At 36.6% G+C, this 15,702-nt stretch overlaps 1 protein-coding gene across 1 annotated transcript in view; it reads right to left on the bottom strand.

Moving 5' to 3' along the window:
- CF2H8orf34 (chromosome F2 C8orf34 homolog) overlaps positions 1–15,702 on the bottom strand; it is a 413,397-nt gene that overhangs the window by 131,803 nt on the left and 265,892 nt on the right. Inside the window, 1 exon segment of the mRNA XM_043601164.1 lies at positions 1,538–1,673. Within this exon segment, the coding sequence (XP_043457099.1) occupies positions 1,538–1,673 (136 nt within the window).

The raw sequence follows: 15,702 nt of genomic DNA, 5'->3' as shown, positions 1-15,702 counted from the left end.
AATGATATGAAGGACCAAATACTAATCCCTCTCAAGTCAAAGTATAAATGAACAAATATACTGTTAAAAAGAAACCACAGGGCCATAATGGAGCCATTTAAATTAAGCCCCCAAGTCAGTAAACCAAGACTTAATACTTAACCTAACTGCAGTTTCAACTCTCCAGGAGTGTGTAACCTTTAACCAGTCAACATGGGGATTTCCTGGTCAGCACGAGGAAGTTTACTGATAGACCCCTTCCTTTCCACCTAGGAGGGCCAGGCCACATCGCCTAAAACAATGGATTCTTTGCTAACAATTCCCCCTCATTCCTCTGCCTTTTTACCTTTAAAAACCTTTTCTTTCCTGTTGCTCAGTGGAACTCTTTTCAGTTCGGATGCTGCTTCATTCAGGAATTGTTTGATAAAGCCAATTCCATCTTCAAAATTTACCCAGCTGAATTTTTGTTATTTAATAATACTATAAAGGCTTTTTTTAGAAAAATACAAAACTTTCCCATAGGTGACCTGTACACTCAAGATGCCTACATACCATCACATAAATATTAGAAGTTTTCTTCACAGCCTTAATCAAAGTCAGTTCACCCAAATATTACTTCCATTGATGTTTCCACTGTGCTATGGCATTTTTTCCTAATGGTCTCAAATAACATCCCTGCCTTTCTATTTTTCTAAGCCTGTGACAATTAAAATAAAAATTTCAAAAGGGTAAAAGGAAAGAGGAAAAACTACAAAAATCTGATTTGATTTTCCTACACTCCCCGCCCCCCATTTCCCAGCGGCTAATCCCCTCTCAAACAGTACAATAGAACAGCTAGACATAAAGAAAAGGAGATAAGACTGGCCAGCCAGTGCATTGTTCTTGCTAATCTGCACCATTTACATAAGGGTTAGAAGGCTTGTTTTATCATTTAAACAGGCTTAAAAGCCTCTTTGCAAATGAGATTTAGTTCCTACAAAAGAATGAATTCTAGCTATTTGGTGAGTTTCTGCTAGACCAGCACTGGGAGCTGACTTGGCAGTAACTTAAGCCACTTCTTTGGCCACATACAGTCTATGCAAAGATTGCTTCCAGCTGCCAAAACTGAAAAGTGTCAAGCTGATTAAATTCTTTCCAGGAGGTGAACAAGATGAGGAGCAGGTTAAGAGGCCAATAGTATCAGATCTTAAAGGATACCTGGGCAAACTCGTTTTTACGCAGGTGCTTTAAAAGTGGCTTTGAACCCTTAAAGCCCTCAGAGTCACCCTTTGAAAGGGAACAGAAGGGAAGGCAGCAAATGAAATTCAGAGACAGAAAGAGTTAAAATTTCTCAAACTGTGAAGTGAGGGCAAGCTAAACTCTTTGATTCATTGTTGGTCTGAGTGGCATTGAACACAAGGATACACTGCACGACTAACTCCCTTGCCAATGTTAGCACAAAAGGTAATTTGAAGTAAATGATTTTCTTAACATAGAGGAGTACACCCTTTGCATCAAAATCTTAGATTTTAAAAATTAAGATCATATTTTTACATACCATACCTATTATTTGTTTTACCTGGCACACCTTGAACAGATGTTCAACGTGACCTTCGCCTGAGGTTCGGCAGGGTGAGTAGCACGACCTTGGTTAAATTTGCTCCCAGAAGGTACAAGGGTAGTTACTCCCTCCATTCTTAAATCATCGAGATCCTCTGTAACAACATAAACAATTGCAGAGAAAAAATTAGCCCTAATGGAATTAATAAGAAAAGTCCATATTTTCAGGTATCTGCCAATAGTTAAGCAAAACATTATATTTCCACTTTACAAAAATATTACCTCATGCTTCAATTATTTTTCAAATCATTTCTAGATGTAGTTGGAGACAAATTACATGAGAAGATTTACAGAAGAAAAATGGTAAGAGACTGAGTCTGTTTTGGACAGTGGGCAGACCATCTATGCCTACAGAACATGGGTCTATCACCGTTTTGTAACTGGTCAAAGAAACCAACCTAAAATCTCTATAGCAATTAGCCTCACATGGTCAAGACTCAGTCAATGACTGCCAGTTTCTCAATTTTTGCCTTTGCTTCCAACTCAGAGCCAACCAAAGACAAGACTATATGTCTTCCAAATTAATTATATAAGATCATTTGCTTCTAATTAACTTGCCTTCACAACTTTCCTATCCAACAGCTTCCAATAAGAGCATGTCTGAAGGCTTCTCTGTTTTCACTCTTAACCTTTCCTTTTTGTTTTCACATGGGGAGGACAATATACCTGAATAGTCATGCCCAAGGTTCACCAAAGCCCGTGCCTACTTTTCCCAGGTTCTCAATCAAGACTAAAAGATTTAAGTTTCCCTGGTAATTCAGTCCTGATGGAATATGTACATGATCCCCTGCTTTATTCATAGCACAAGGACTCCTGTAAAAAGGATTCTATTTATTTGTTCTCAGTCTTAGCAAAAGACGGACATAAAGTTTCAAAAGATAAATTATAATTTTGCCAAAACATAATCCATCATTTGAGGTTATAACCTATATAAGTAGGCAAATCACTCTCTCCTGATAAGGCTATAGGACTATCTGAACATCTGACACCCCTCCCAAAACAATCAAGAGTATTTTGGGTTTAAATGGGTATTGTAAACAAGTGTCAAATTTTCCTGAGATTGTGACAACTTTCAGTTTAAGTCATAAACAGGCTTTCCATTATCTGAAGAAGGCTTGTCACAGGAGTCTATTTGTCTCCTACCTCAGGCAATCCCAACTAACATTTTTTTGTCTACTTGCACATGAGCAATTTGGCAAGCCCACAGAGTTTTAACTCAATTTCATGTGAGTCATAAAAACTCATCACTTTGACTTGGTTGAAAAGGCGCATTCCCCTTGTTTTAGAGCAATAACCACCACTTCAAAATTTGGTGCTTTTGCTGAAATAGTTATATAGACTTCTCTCTTGATCTTATGGTTCCTCATACAACACAGACATTACTACTGTCTGAAAACACAGCACCTTTCAGCTATAGCTAATTAGCCTCCATGAGATTTTGTTCATGTCTCTTCCTCACAGTACTGTTCACCACTGAGACATGACTGATCTGCCCTCTCCTGCCCCTACCAGAAGAAGAGAACTTCACAATTTTCTTAGCTCGGGGAACTTACTATATTCCATTCAGTCTTTTTGAGGGCTCCCATTGAAAAGTCTGGCCTAATATTATTTGTTGATAGATCATACCTCAAAACTTCAAACTGGAGTAGAAAATGTCTTACCAATTTAAGCTTGCCTTTGGAATACAATCCTCTACTTGAAGTAAAATCAGCCCAGATGGCAGAATTATTGCACTTACTTGAGCTTGTCAACTAGACAAAGACCACAGAGTATATATATACATGTATATACGAATTTGGGATGCTTTGGAAACAAAGGGGTCAACTCTGTTGGAACTCCCATCAAAAATGGACAAGATGTTTACATGCATTCCTTCTTCAAAAAGAGGTAACAATTATAAAAGTTGGGGTTCATGAAAACAGAAATAATATGGGAGCTAAAGGAAATAATCTCTAGCAGATCATTTTGCCAAACAAGTGGCCTTAACAAAGATTTTGACACTATTAAACTCAAAGGATAAATCCTTAAAGGAATTCAAAGAGACCATTGTAAAACGTCAACATTTAGCCCCTCGTTTTGAAAAAAATAAAAGGGAAAAAATGTGGTTCTAGCTTCACTAGATAATCTCTGGTGTCCTCAAGACAGCTGCTTGGTGGCACTAGGTGGTTTCAAATGTATATTAGCTAAATTTCTCCATGAAACTACTCATCATGGGACAGATAAATTGGTTATTATCTTAAATTAACATGGCTGGGTTAACTTTAAAAAGATAGCTGGGGGCGCCTGGGTGGCACAGTCGGTTAAGCGTCCGACTTCAGCCAGGTCACGATCTCGCGGTCCGGGAGTTCGAGCCCCACATCAGGCTCTGGGCTGATGGCTCAGAGCCTGGAGCCTGTTTCCGATTCTGTGTCTCCCTCTCTCTCTGCCCCTCCCCCGTTCATGCTCTGTCTCTCTCTGTCCCAAAAATAAAATAAAACGTTGAAAAAAAAAATTAAAAAAAAAAAAAAAAGATAGCTGAAGTAATATTTAAGTCATGTGGACTTATCACCAGCATAATTCTAGAAAAGCTGTAAATGTGAGTCATGGCCAGAAACTAAAGCTTCAAGGGCTTCTGATGGATTTTAAATAGCTTTCACTTTCCATGAGATTTCAATATGATTTAGCTGTTGTATGCCTGTATAATTTCAGGATGGGTCGAAACATTGTTTTGTCAAAAAGCTATGATCTTTACAGTTGCTAAAAATGTGCTCAACTTTGTGTTTCCAGCCTTGGGAATATAAATTTTTATCAAGTGACCCAGGCACACTTTTCACAAGAAATACGACAAAAGAACTCTGTAAGGTATTACCCCTTACTCAGAAACCATGTCGCTCTTAGCATCTATATACTTCTGAAAAGGTAGAAAGAATAATGATACCCTTGAAATAAAACTAACAAAACTTTCAGAAACCCTTGACCTCTTTTGGTCAAGGGTACTCCTACCCACCCTCGATGCAGTACAGTCTGCTCCATCAGGGACATATTGTTTGCTTCCTTATGAACTGGTAACTGGAAGGCCCATGTGTTTAAAGATTTTACGTATGATACTATCCTCATGCACACAGACATCACAAAATATTACAGGTTAAGGGTGCATTCAAACAGTCTTCTTAAATAGCCTCTTCATGATTTTCAACTATGAGGCTTTATCTATCAGAAGATGTATCAGGGAAAAACTGCTCTTCAACCTATTGGAAGGGATTCTATCAGATACTGTTAACAACAGATACAGAAGTAAAACTCTCTGGAGTAAATACTTGGGCTCACATTTCACAACTAAAGAAGTAATCCAGAATCAACAAAAGTGGAAGCCTGACCTACTAGGGGACCTCAACTGAAGATTCTCAGAGATTCTCTAGAAGCAGTTGATCTTCATAGCAGAAGACCCAAATTTTAGAATAATCCAGATAGTGGACAGTTTCTGTACAAGATTCTGGATAAAAACCTCTGCCTAATTCCTATTTTGTTTTTTATCTGCTTACTTATAATCATTTCTCATTTTCTAGAGACCCTGGATGTTGCCTATCCATAATGACCTTTTTTCTTTTATTCTCCTTTTACTAAACTTAGATCAAAGTATAATTATTGTAACACCAATCTTTGATTATCCCAAACAATAGCCTTCAAGCTCACTGGTTGCTAGATACACTATTTCTCACTAGACCCTAATGATGAAAATCTAGGGCAAATTCCAATCTAGGGGAAATGAGATCAAAGGGAATTATAACCAATGGTGTCTTCACTTGCACCTACGGGGACAGATGACCTTAAATAGATCCATTTGTGACTCTGCTAGTATCCTTTTCTCACAGAAAAAGAGAGGGACCCTCCTAAGATGATGGGCCAATTATTCACCACCTGGACCAATAGAAATGCAAATATGTAATCCAGCTAATAGAAGGTCTGGATTCCAACCTCAAGTCATGAACAGTTTCTTTTTTCCTGGATATCCATGTGTTCCTAACAGATACTACTTCCTTTGCAGCCAGGATAGCTAGCCTTGCTTGCCTTATACTACTATCTTACACACTTTAAGAATAGTATTACAAACTTTATCTGCACATAGACACTCTAATTCTATAAATCATCAAATCTGAAAATTACAATTGAGATATAAGCTCCAAAATGAGGCTACCCTTGATTATTCAGACACATTACCTGGAGGTGTTACCAATTCAGTACTCCTACAAATAAGCAAAGCAGTGTTTCCAATAGTAAAAACCATACAAACAAAAGACTGTAAGACCTGTCATTTTAACTCTGGCATAAGTTATAAAATTATACCACTCATAACCTAGATGGATTATAGATCGGTCTCAATTCCTTGGCAAGGGTAATAATGGACAATTTAGATTTCTTGTTCACTAGTCATGACAGTATCTCTGCCATTCATTGCTAACATTTCATGCTGTACTTGGCTCAATGGAACAGATAAGTTAGAAAAAGCTACCTATCATTTTAAGGAAAAAAAGCTTTTTGGTTCTCTAAGATTGATCTTTATGACCTACAGAATTATTCTCTTGGCCTTGTTCAGACATTTAGGCTGTTGTTTTTGAAGTATCTCAAATGAACTTTTAATTATTCTTGTTTATGTCACAGGGGTCATGATACCAGCCCATTTAATTATACCATCTTAATACTTAATGCAAGTTTTAAATGCCTCTACACAGCCACTTTCTTATCAGATGGCCACCATGAGGATACAACATCAAAAAGATTAAGAAGCCCTTGGGATGCAACCAATTATGGAGACAAGTGAACAATCATCAAGCAGTGAAGATCTGGATCTCTAGTCATCTTCTGGCCAACTTTTTGCATGGACAGTATGACTAAAGGAGGGGACTTAGAGATTGAACATACAAACAGAGGGAGGAAAGATCATCGAGGACATTAGAACACTTCCCACACCTCTGCTGGAACACCCTGTGAAGCCTTAGCAGAAATTAGCCCCAAACATTCAGGACTTGGTTAATAAAGGCCGGCTTCCCTCCTTTTGTGCCCATTTCCGACTCAGAACCATCCAGAGAAAGTCAAATGTGCTACCCAAACCAAGTGCAAAGGCCGTCTGCTTCTAGTTAGCTTGCTTGCAGGTTCCTCATGCCAACAGCTTCCAATCACAGCATAGCTCAAGCCTTCTCTCCACCTCATCCCCCTCCCCCGACAAACAGTAGAATCTCCATGCCAGAATTCTCTTTCTACTTGCAAATTCAAGAAATGTATTTCACAAGGTGTTTTGAAGTTAGCCTAGGCACCCCATCCCCATCTGAGTATGATCTTTTTTTTTTCTTTCTAGCTCAGAATAACTATCACACAGAGGCAGAAAAAGAGAACCCTAGAGTGAGAAGCCTGCTGGAATTCACTTGCTAGTTCGTTGGAGCCTTCAGGGTGCTGCAAGCTAAGACCACCTCAGCCAGCTGCATTGGCTGTGGACTGTCCAATGCAGCTGTGATGATGTAGTGCAGTTGGCTCTTAAAGTCTTGGGAGAAGGCTTACTCTGAGAAATACTGATCCTTTTATTCCTTACCAATATTAGTTCTGCCAAAGACGATCAATAAGCTCCTAAAAACTATAGAGTACTTACCAAAGCTCTAAAGGGTGATGCAACTATAAAGAATCCTGCATCCTGTTTAGTCATGGAAGGCTACTAATAATCTATGTTTAGTTTGCAAAGGAAAAAAAAATACAAATCTAGGTATCCATAATTCCATTTCCTTAACAGCCTTATTACAGGGAGCAGGTGTCTAGGATTAAATCATCAAAGAAAAAAACAGAAATGCCTAAACTTTGAAAATTTGGAAAGTTTACACAAATTGAAAGAGAAGGAGAAAAACAAATTAAAGAATTTGAGTAAGATCCTGTCCAAGGCATTTTCAGTATTGGATAAGTCAAGGCAAGAAATGCTGAGAACTTCTAAAGATAGAAAACTTAGGTTCTGTGAACATCGATGGTATCAGTGTTTCCTTTTCTTCCTTCCCTCCTTCCTCTCTCCCTCCCTCACTACTCCTTTCCTCCCTCCTTCTCTTTTTTTCCTTCCTTCCTTCCTTCCTTCCTTCCTTCCTTCCTTCCTTCCTTCCTCTCTTCCCTTTTTTGGGCTTTTTTTTCTAAATAAAATGTTCTCCAAGATATTCCTCCACAGTATGCAGCCAAGTGCTGTAACTATGGTAGATAGGTAGATATACCATATACCATCTTTGGTAGTAAGTAGATACAAATTCAGTCTATTAAGGAAAGACTCTAGCCAACTAAAATTTTCTGTAAAGCAATCTGAAATACATTTTCACCAGAGAATCTCATAATTCTTAAGATTATAGTGGTAGAGTAAGATTATGTACAAATAATCTGGTGGGAATTTTTAAAAATATTCTTGCTCTTTTTTGATACTATGAAGTCTAACTGTCTAGTGGATATTAATGTCTACTTAAGAAGGTAGGTAACTATAATACGATATAATTAGTTTTATCCCAGAGACAAAACAGATATAAATGTTTTAAATGTTATGGAAAACAAATAAGAAAGCAACAAACCGAGGCTTTTTAAAAACAACAACAACAACAACAACAACAACAAAACCTGCCAGATATTATCTATAAATGCTTGGCACTATTCTATTTTAATGAGGTAGAATATTTTCAGTTTCTAACTGAAATCTAAGTGATAAAGTAATTATTAGAATGATGAATACACTGGGGTGCCTGGGTGGCCTAGTGTGTTTAAGCATCCAACTTTGGCTCAAGTCATGATCTCAGGGTTCATGGGTTAGAGCCTCGTGTCAAGCCTCACATCAGGCACTGTGCTGATGGCTCAGAGCCTGGAGCCTGCTTCAGACTCTGTGTCTCGCTCTCTCTTTGTCCCTCTCTGCTCATGCTCTGTCTCTCTCCCTCAAAAATAAACATTAAAAAAAATTATAAAATTTAGGAAAGCTGAATACATTAAGTAAGAAGTGAGTAAAAGTATATAAGCCAGACCAGGTAGGAAATGACTTTTCGGAGGGATGGAAGAACATGAAAATGCACATAGACTTGAAAGTATATAGTATTTGGGGGGATTTTATGAAGCTATTCGACTATAACCTGAGATGTATAGGGATATCAGGATGTAATACTGGAAAAGAGCCTGGTCTCAGATAATGAAGAGAGATAAAATTATCAAATCTATGTCTTAAAAAGATAACTGTAAGTGTATTTACTAAAAAAACCAATTTTCTAGAGTTATATACAATGTTTAGAAATTTTCTTTTTGAACATAGACAATGCTATGATCTCTATAATATAGAGATATTATCTCAATAAAATATTCTTCATTGAAATGAATATATTCAATTACATTTAGTAAATGAGCTCATAAATACATTACTCATCACTATAAATGCATTTCTCATTAATAAGTTCTTATATAAGAACATACAATTGTACATTCAACTAAATATCAAGAATATATTTGATATAGTTAATATGATCAATTTATTATAGAACTATACCATCTAATTTAATAGTGACTAGCCACATGTTGCTACAGAACATTCAGAATGGCTAGTTTGAATTGTGATATGCCGTTATGAGTAAAGTAAACACAGAATTTAGAAGACTTAGAAGAACATAATACAAAATATCTAATTTATAACATTTTTAGTGACTATGTGTTGAAATAATAATAGTTTGGATATGCTGCATTAAATGAACTTTATTATTATTTTCTTTTTAAGTAGGCTCCATGCCTAGCATGGAGCCCAATGTGGGGCTTGAACTCACAACCCTGAGATCAAGACCTGAGCTGAGATCAAGAGTCGGACACTTAACAGACTGAGCCACCTAGGCGCCCCTAAATAAACTTTATTATTACAATTAATTTTACCTATTTCTTTTTCCTTTTTTAATGTAATTACTGGAAACTTTAAAATTACATAAGTTGCTCCAATTTGTGTGGCTCATATTGTATTTCTATTGGACAGTGCTGTTCTAGAACATGTATTTCATGAATATATTAATTAAAATTATATTTTAAATAAACTAAACTATGCTATATCCTATAGCTTTAGACTAACTTAATATGCCTTGAATTGATGCAAATAAGAATATAGTCATGAAATATATGTGAGAATATTCCTGAGAACAATATAATCATTTTCATTGACTCTATTCAAAAGATTATTTACTTTTTCTTTTTTAATTTTTTTAACGTTTATTTACTACTGAGAGAGAGAGAGAGAGAGAGAGCAGGAGAGGGGTAGAGAGAGGAGGAGACACAGAAGCCGAAGCAGGCTCCAGGCTCTGAGCCATCAGCACAGAGCCCGATGCGGGGCTCGAACTCACAAACCGCAAGATCATGACCAGAGCCAAAGTCGGTCACCCAACCGACTGAGCCACCCAGGTGCCCCAGATTATTTACTTTCATTACTTGCTATCCTGCTCTCTGGCTTTATTTTTTTCCCCTTAGCCCTTATCACTCACTACCTGAATATATATATATATATATATATATATATACCTGAATACACACACACACACACACACACATATACACAAACAGACAACATACATTTGTGTTCCACATGCCTACAGCCATTTGGAAAAGTAAAAACTGGAAGCTAGGAGATGAGGGAGAAAGGAGTCTATATCAGTAGTGCATATATAAGCTTCTGGCAGCCTGGAGTAAGGAAGGCACAATAAAAAGAGAGAGAAATGTGTTAGGAGGTAATTTCCGAGGAAGACTCCGTAGGTTTAGTGAACGATTGAATGTGAAATCCCGGCAGGTTTCTCCACATTACATTTTTGGGGAATATAGGAAGAGATAATGTCTTTGGTTTGGCACGTGCTGAGATGGATCTGTCTTCAGGATATCCATAGGGATGTTTGATAGACAGAGGGACAAGTCTAGGGCTGGAAGTGGGGGTGGAGTGAAGTTACAGACCATATGGCTGAGAAAAACTGATAAAATTATCAGCCCCGCAGTTAAAACTAAGCAGTGACACTTCTTATGTTAATTTTCTCTATAAGTGAAATGATACATTATATTCATATTATATTTAAAAGAAGAGAGTAAAAAAAAAATTTTTTTTCCCACAGGAGGAAGCATGAAGCAGTAACATATTTTTAAAGGTAGCCTATAAAATAGTGATGCATCCTTTGACTCACAGGGACACTATTGAGGAAAACGAACTAATTTATGACTAAAGACTTTGAGCACTTTATCTTTATACAATCTAAATAACCAAGAATTAATCAAGCAAAGAATTGTTTTGATTTAATTTAAGGAAATAACAGCTGCCTAGATGAAATAATCTCAGGACTTTCATTTCGTTCGAGTGTAATCCATGAAATAATTTACAGCTGCTTGAACTAGACAATGTGGGATCTGAGCGAATTTTCACATCTGTTTCTAGGAACTTTATAACAAAAATTAAAAGCTTTCCAAACATAAGTCCCTTCACAGTGATTCAGCGAAGGGTTACCCAAGAATTATATGGCATTGCAATTGGTTTGTTGATTTACGTTGATAGTGCTGATTTGGTCAAATATTTTAAGCAGATGTTATATATTCTGAGTGAATTATTAAAAATAAAACAAATGTTAAGAAAATATATAAGAAATTAGACAAGTTTAAGTAAAATATTTATGAAAACTTTTTTCTTATGCAAGACAGCTATATTTCCTTATAAGGGGGAAAGAAACAATGGAGAGCAAAACAATTCACTTTGCTGGGATAAATTCTGGTTAAAAGGTGGAGGGAAAATGTTAAGGCCATGATTCTATTGATTCTCTGTTTCTATGATAGGAAAAAAAAATAAAAAAAGGATAAAATAGGCAGAGAGGGAAAGGATTAGGACCTGACATCCTTGGTGGGGAAAGACATATTTTGGAACAATGCTGGGGGTATCTGACCACAGCAAACCCCCTCAGGCAACTCTCCCTCAAGTTTCCTTCAGCAATTTGATGAAAGACCTGACCAAAAATAAGTAGACCATAAAACCTATGACCCACGAGGAACTGGTATGGCCATAGACCACCCCTCATACAATGGAAATGAGTCAATCAGGAGCGGACAACAGAGCACCTAGAGTTATCCAGCCAATCAGGATAAAACCTGAGAAGGAACTGGGGAGAAGGGAAGGGGTGGGGCAACCAGAACCTTAAAAAACAAGCACCTTTGCCTATTGTTGACAAGCATTCACTTTTGAATGTCTCCTCTCTGTAAAGAGAGCTTTCCTACTATTCTTCCTTCCTAATCTTATATTCTAATAAACTTTTGCCTGCTGCTCACTTTGTGTCCACCTCTTCATTCTTCTAAGTGGCGAGACAACGAATCTCAGGTATTGTAAAAAATCCTCCCACATTTCAGTCATGCCTGAAATAGGAGTTCAGCATTCTTTCTCCATATATCAGAAGAGCACAACTTAACCAAATTTGTAAATGGTTAAGAACAAAGTGATTGATATCAGAAATTATAGGCTATAATTTTTTGAATGACTTTAGTTTAAAAAAAATTTAAGTTAGGGGTGCCTGGGTGGCTCAGTTGGTTAAGGATCTGACTTCAGCTCAGGTCATGATCTCAAGGTTCAGGAGTTCGAGCCCCACCTTGGGCTCTTTGCTGTCAGCACAGAGTCCACTTCAGATCCTATGTCCTCCTCTCTCTTTGGCCCTCCTCACTAGCTCTCTCAAAAATAATCATTAAAATTTTTTTTTTTTTAATTTTAAGTTAGAATTGCATCGGGGAAAAAATGTCTTGTGGAATTTAAATGCTGTGCTGGTTTCCCTCTTTAGTAACATGAGAGCAGGTTACAGAGTATTTACTTTCCTTGACCACATGAGATCAATAAACAAAGAAAGTGATTAGACCAGTAAGTTAGGGAAACTGTTTACAGAAAGTTAAGTTTACATGTATTCTGTATCATCTACTATTAACTGAAAGGAGCGAGAAACTTCCTGAGATATCTTTGTTAGCTACCAGTTCCTGTTTAATTTCTTTGACCTTCAAGAGCCAAACACATCATGACCACAAACATTTGTAAAAATTTATAGGCTAGAATTTGTTCACTTAGATTGCAAATGAATCACAAGTCTTGTGCTAATTGAACCAATCATGATGTAAATTGTGAAGGCTTTACTGTTAGTCAGAAAAATTAAGACATCTGGGAATGGTTTTCTCTTTCCAGTCTGCAAGAAAATACTACTGCTTCTAGCAAATTCAAATCCAGACACTACTCGCAAAGACTGGTTTCTGCATCAGAGCGTATCTATTTTTCTTAATTTTCACCCACCACATATTTAAGAGATTATATTGTATAAACAAAAAAATTTTTTTTTGACTTTTTCCTGAAACTTTTGTCACCTTCTGAATTGCTGTGATGACACATTGTGGATAACACAGAACGAGAGACCATATCTGAAGGGTAGCATCAGGGACTGGATTTGAGGGATAGTAGGGGGAAGCTCGAGAAGGGAGATCAAAAAATAGCTTAGAAGGAGGGGAATAAAACTGGAAAACATTAAGTGAGGCAAACCGGGCAAAGTGTTTAGAGTGTAGACTCGAGCATGGCCAATAATGGTATCCAGGTAGTCACAGAGAAAGATTGATTAATCTAAAAGACTGGAATTTAGTAAATGATTAATTTTCATAAGGTGATGAGTAAAAAGGTGTAGGTTTTTCAAATATAAAAATCACTGCAAAATCTTGCCTTTTCATTTCTCATCCCAATGGTTTAGTTACAGAATGATGAGCCACCATTACGTTACGGCAAGAATTGTTTCACCCTCTACGGGTGATACAACATATATACATCTATTCTTTTTGTTTTTAAACTGTTAACCCTATTTAAAATAATTTTTACATTCCTACAGGCTCTATGTTAAATAAATAAGGTATTAATTTGTTGATTGCTAGTGAACATTGACCATCAACCTAACATATATAGCCTGCACCATATTTGTTGATATTTTTATTTTTGCCAGACCACAAGTATTAGTTGGGATCACTTTGAAGAGTGTTTCTGCATGGAGATTACATAATTTGTTAACTCAAAATAAGCCTTTTGGAGAGAATATGATAAATTTATACACTAATTGCTACAGTCCCAAGACCAGCAGTTAAATTTTCTGTATCTATTCTCTAAACTTATCTTTAGTAGAATTGACTCTACCTGAAGTCAGTTTATTTTATATACATGATGCAAATACAGGAAGGTAAATTAATGTGATATTTGTGATTAAACTCAGGATTTATTGTCAGTTTACTTTTCTCTTGGGTTTCAAGTGTAATATGTCTTTGGTGGTTGACATCTTCCATCACTACCCTTCTTTCCTCTTTCTTTTCTTGTATTCCATCCTTATTTTTGCTTAAGTCTTCAGCTTTGATAGTATTCTTCTTACTAGATACTAGACATTGTAGACTTCTTTTGCTCCAATAGTCCTCCATTTTAATTCCTTTGTACTTTGCTTTACTCCTTCTCTCGACTTTGTGCTATTGATATTGAGATTTTCATCTCATCATGTGATATTCTCAGTTAGGCAAATTTTAACCCACTACATGCACATTTAAAAAGTTTTTTAAAAGTTAGACAAAAACGTATTTCATTATGCTTGTCACATTTGTTGGAATTCTAAATCCAATATGGCTAATTCAAAAATAGCATTAAGTATCATAGCTACCCCTCTTCCTATTCCCTCCAAACTCCCTTTATTTCTGTTTTCTGCTCAGCCCTTTGGAATACATTTTAAAAGAATCAAATTTTTGGAAAATAAAAAAAGAAGACCATGGCTGGCCATATACTAAAATTGTTACTGATGTATTTTGGCTGTGGTTGCCAACTCATTCTCCCTTGTGGTGTGCCACAGGCAAGAAGCAAGCACAGGACATACCTTTCCCATCACTGAGATGGGAGCCACATGCCACAAGACGTTGCCATCCTGTCTGACACACTGTAAGTTCTCTTTCCATTCCATGTTGCTTTCTTGGAATTCACATGCTGTTCTCATCCTTTACACTTCAAGCCACAAAACACTGCAACCCCAAATGAAATTTTACAAGACCATTTTCAACTCTGTTCCGTTTTCTTGGATAGTGGCCTCTATGGAACTATTCTTTAATAACATGTCATACAGCATGATATCACCTAAGAACCCATCTCACACCCTAATTATAGAAACATTTTGAGTTTACTAAACATGGATATTTAAAGATAAGAAAAAAATATAAAAATAAAAAAATGTACAAAATGGCTACACAATATACTCCTTCTACAGCATCCTTAGCCTCTTTCTGTGCCTCGAACAATCCAATAATGCCAATGTTTTCAGGTCTCTGTACTTACTGTGCTCCCTACCTATGGTGCCCTTTCCCCAGATATGACCATACAGGGCTTCTCTCCCTTCATTCAAATCTCTGCTCAAATATTCACCTCCAAGAGGGGATTTCCTTTACTATTCTATCTAAGAGAGCATCATTTATCATATTTATCCTTTTTATCTTTCTTTATCTCCAGAACATTTGTGACATTCTGTAATTACTTTTTATGCTTATCGGTTCCTCATTTGATTCTCCACTAATAAATTTCCAGGAGGGTAGAGAGTGTCTTACATTTCCTATACAGTCCCTGGAACATAATTGATGTTCTATGCATATATTTTGAGTGAATGAGTGGATGAATCATCCCAACACCATGATATACATGCCATCGTTATTCCATTTCATTGACAAGGTATATTGTAGATAAGGTCCCTCAGAAAATGTGAAGCATTTCCCCAAGGCATATAGTATTAATTGGAAGAGACAGCAATTGAAGATTGATTGGTTTGACTTCAGAGGTGAGGATCAGCTTTTATATATACACATAAACACCTGCAACAAATGATTTCTCAAATTAGTGCTCATATAAGTTATTAACAGTATTATTTGCCTTCCATGTTTCAGTATACTTGTATCACATTAACTCCAAATATAATACCACTCTCCAATGTCAAACATTTAGAGGAAAACTATCATTTGCTCAGTGTCTGTTATGTTTTAATCACTCTTTTAGGTGCTTTCAGATGTTACACCTTATTTTGCCCCACATAACAACCCTCCAACATAATGGTCTCAACCATGGGTAAT

Source organism: Prionailurus bengalensis, chromosome F2, assembly GCF_016509475.1.
Source record: "Prionailurus bengalensis isolate Pbe53 chromosome F2, Fcat_Pben_1.1_paternal_pri, whole genome shotgun sequence".
Taxonomy (NCBI): domain Eukaryota; kingdom Metazoa; phylum Chordata; class Mammalia; order Carnivora; family Felidae; genus Prionailurus; species Prionailurus bengalensis.
The sequence above is the reverse complement of the archived record's forward strand: the minus strand, read 5'-3'. Positions and strand labels throughout refer to the sequence as shown.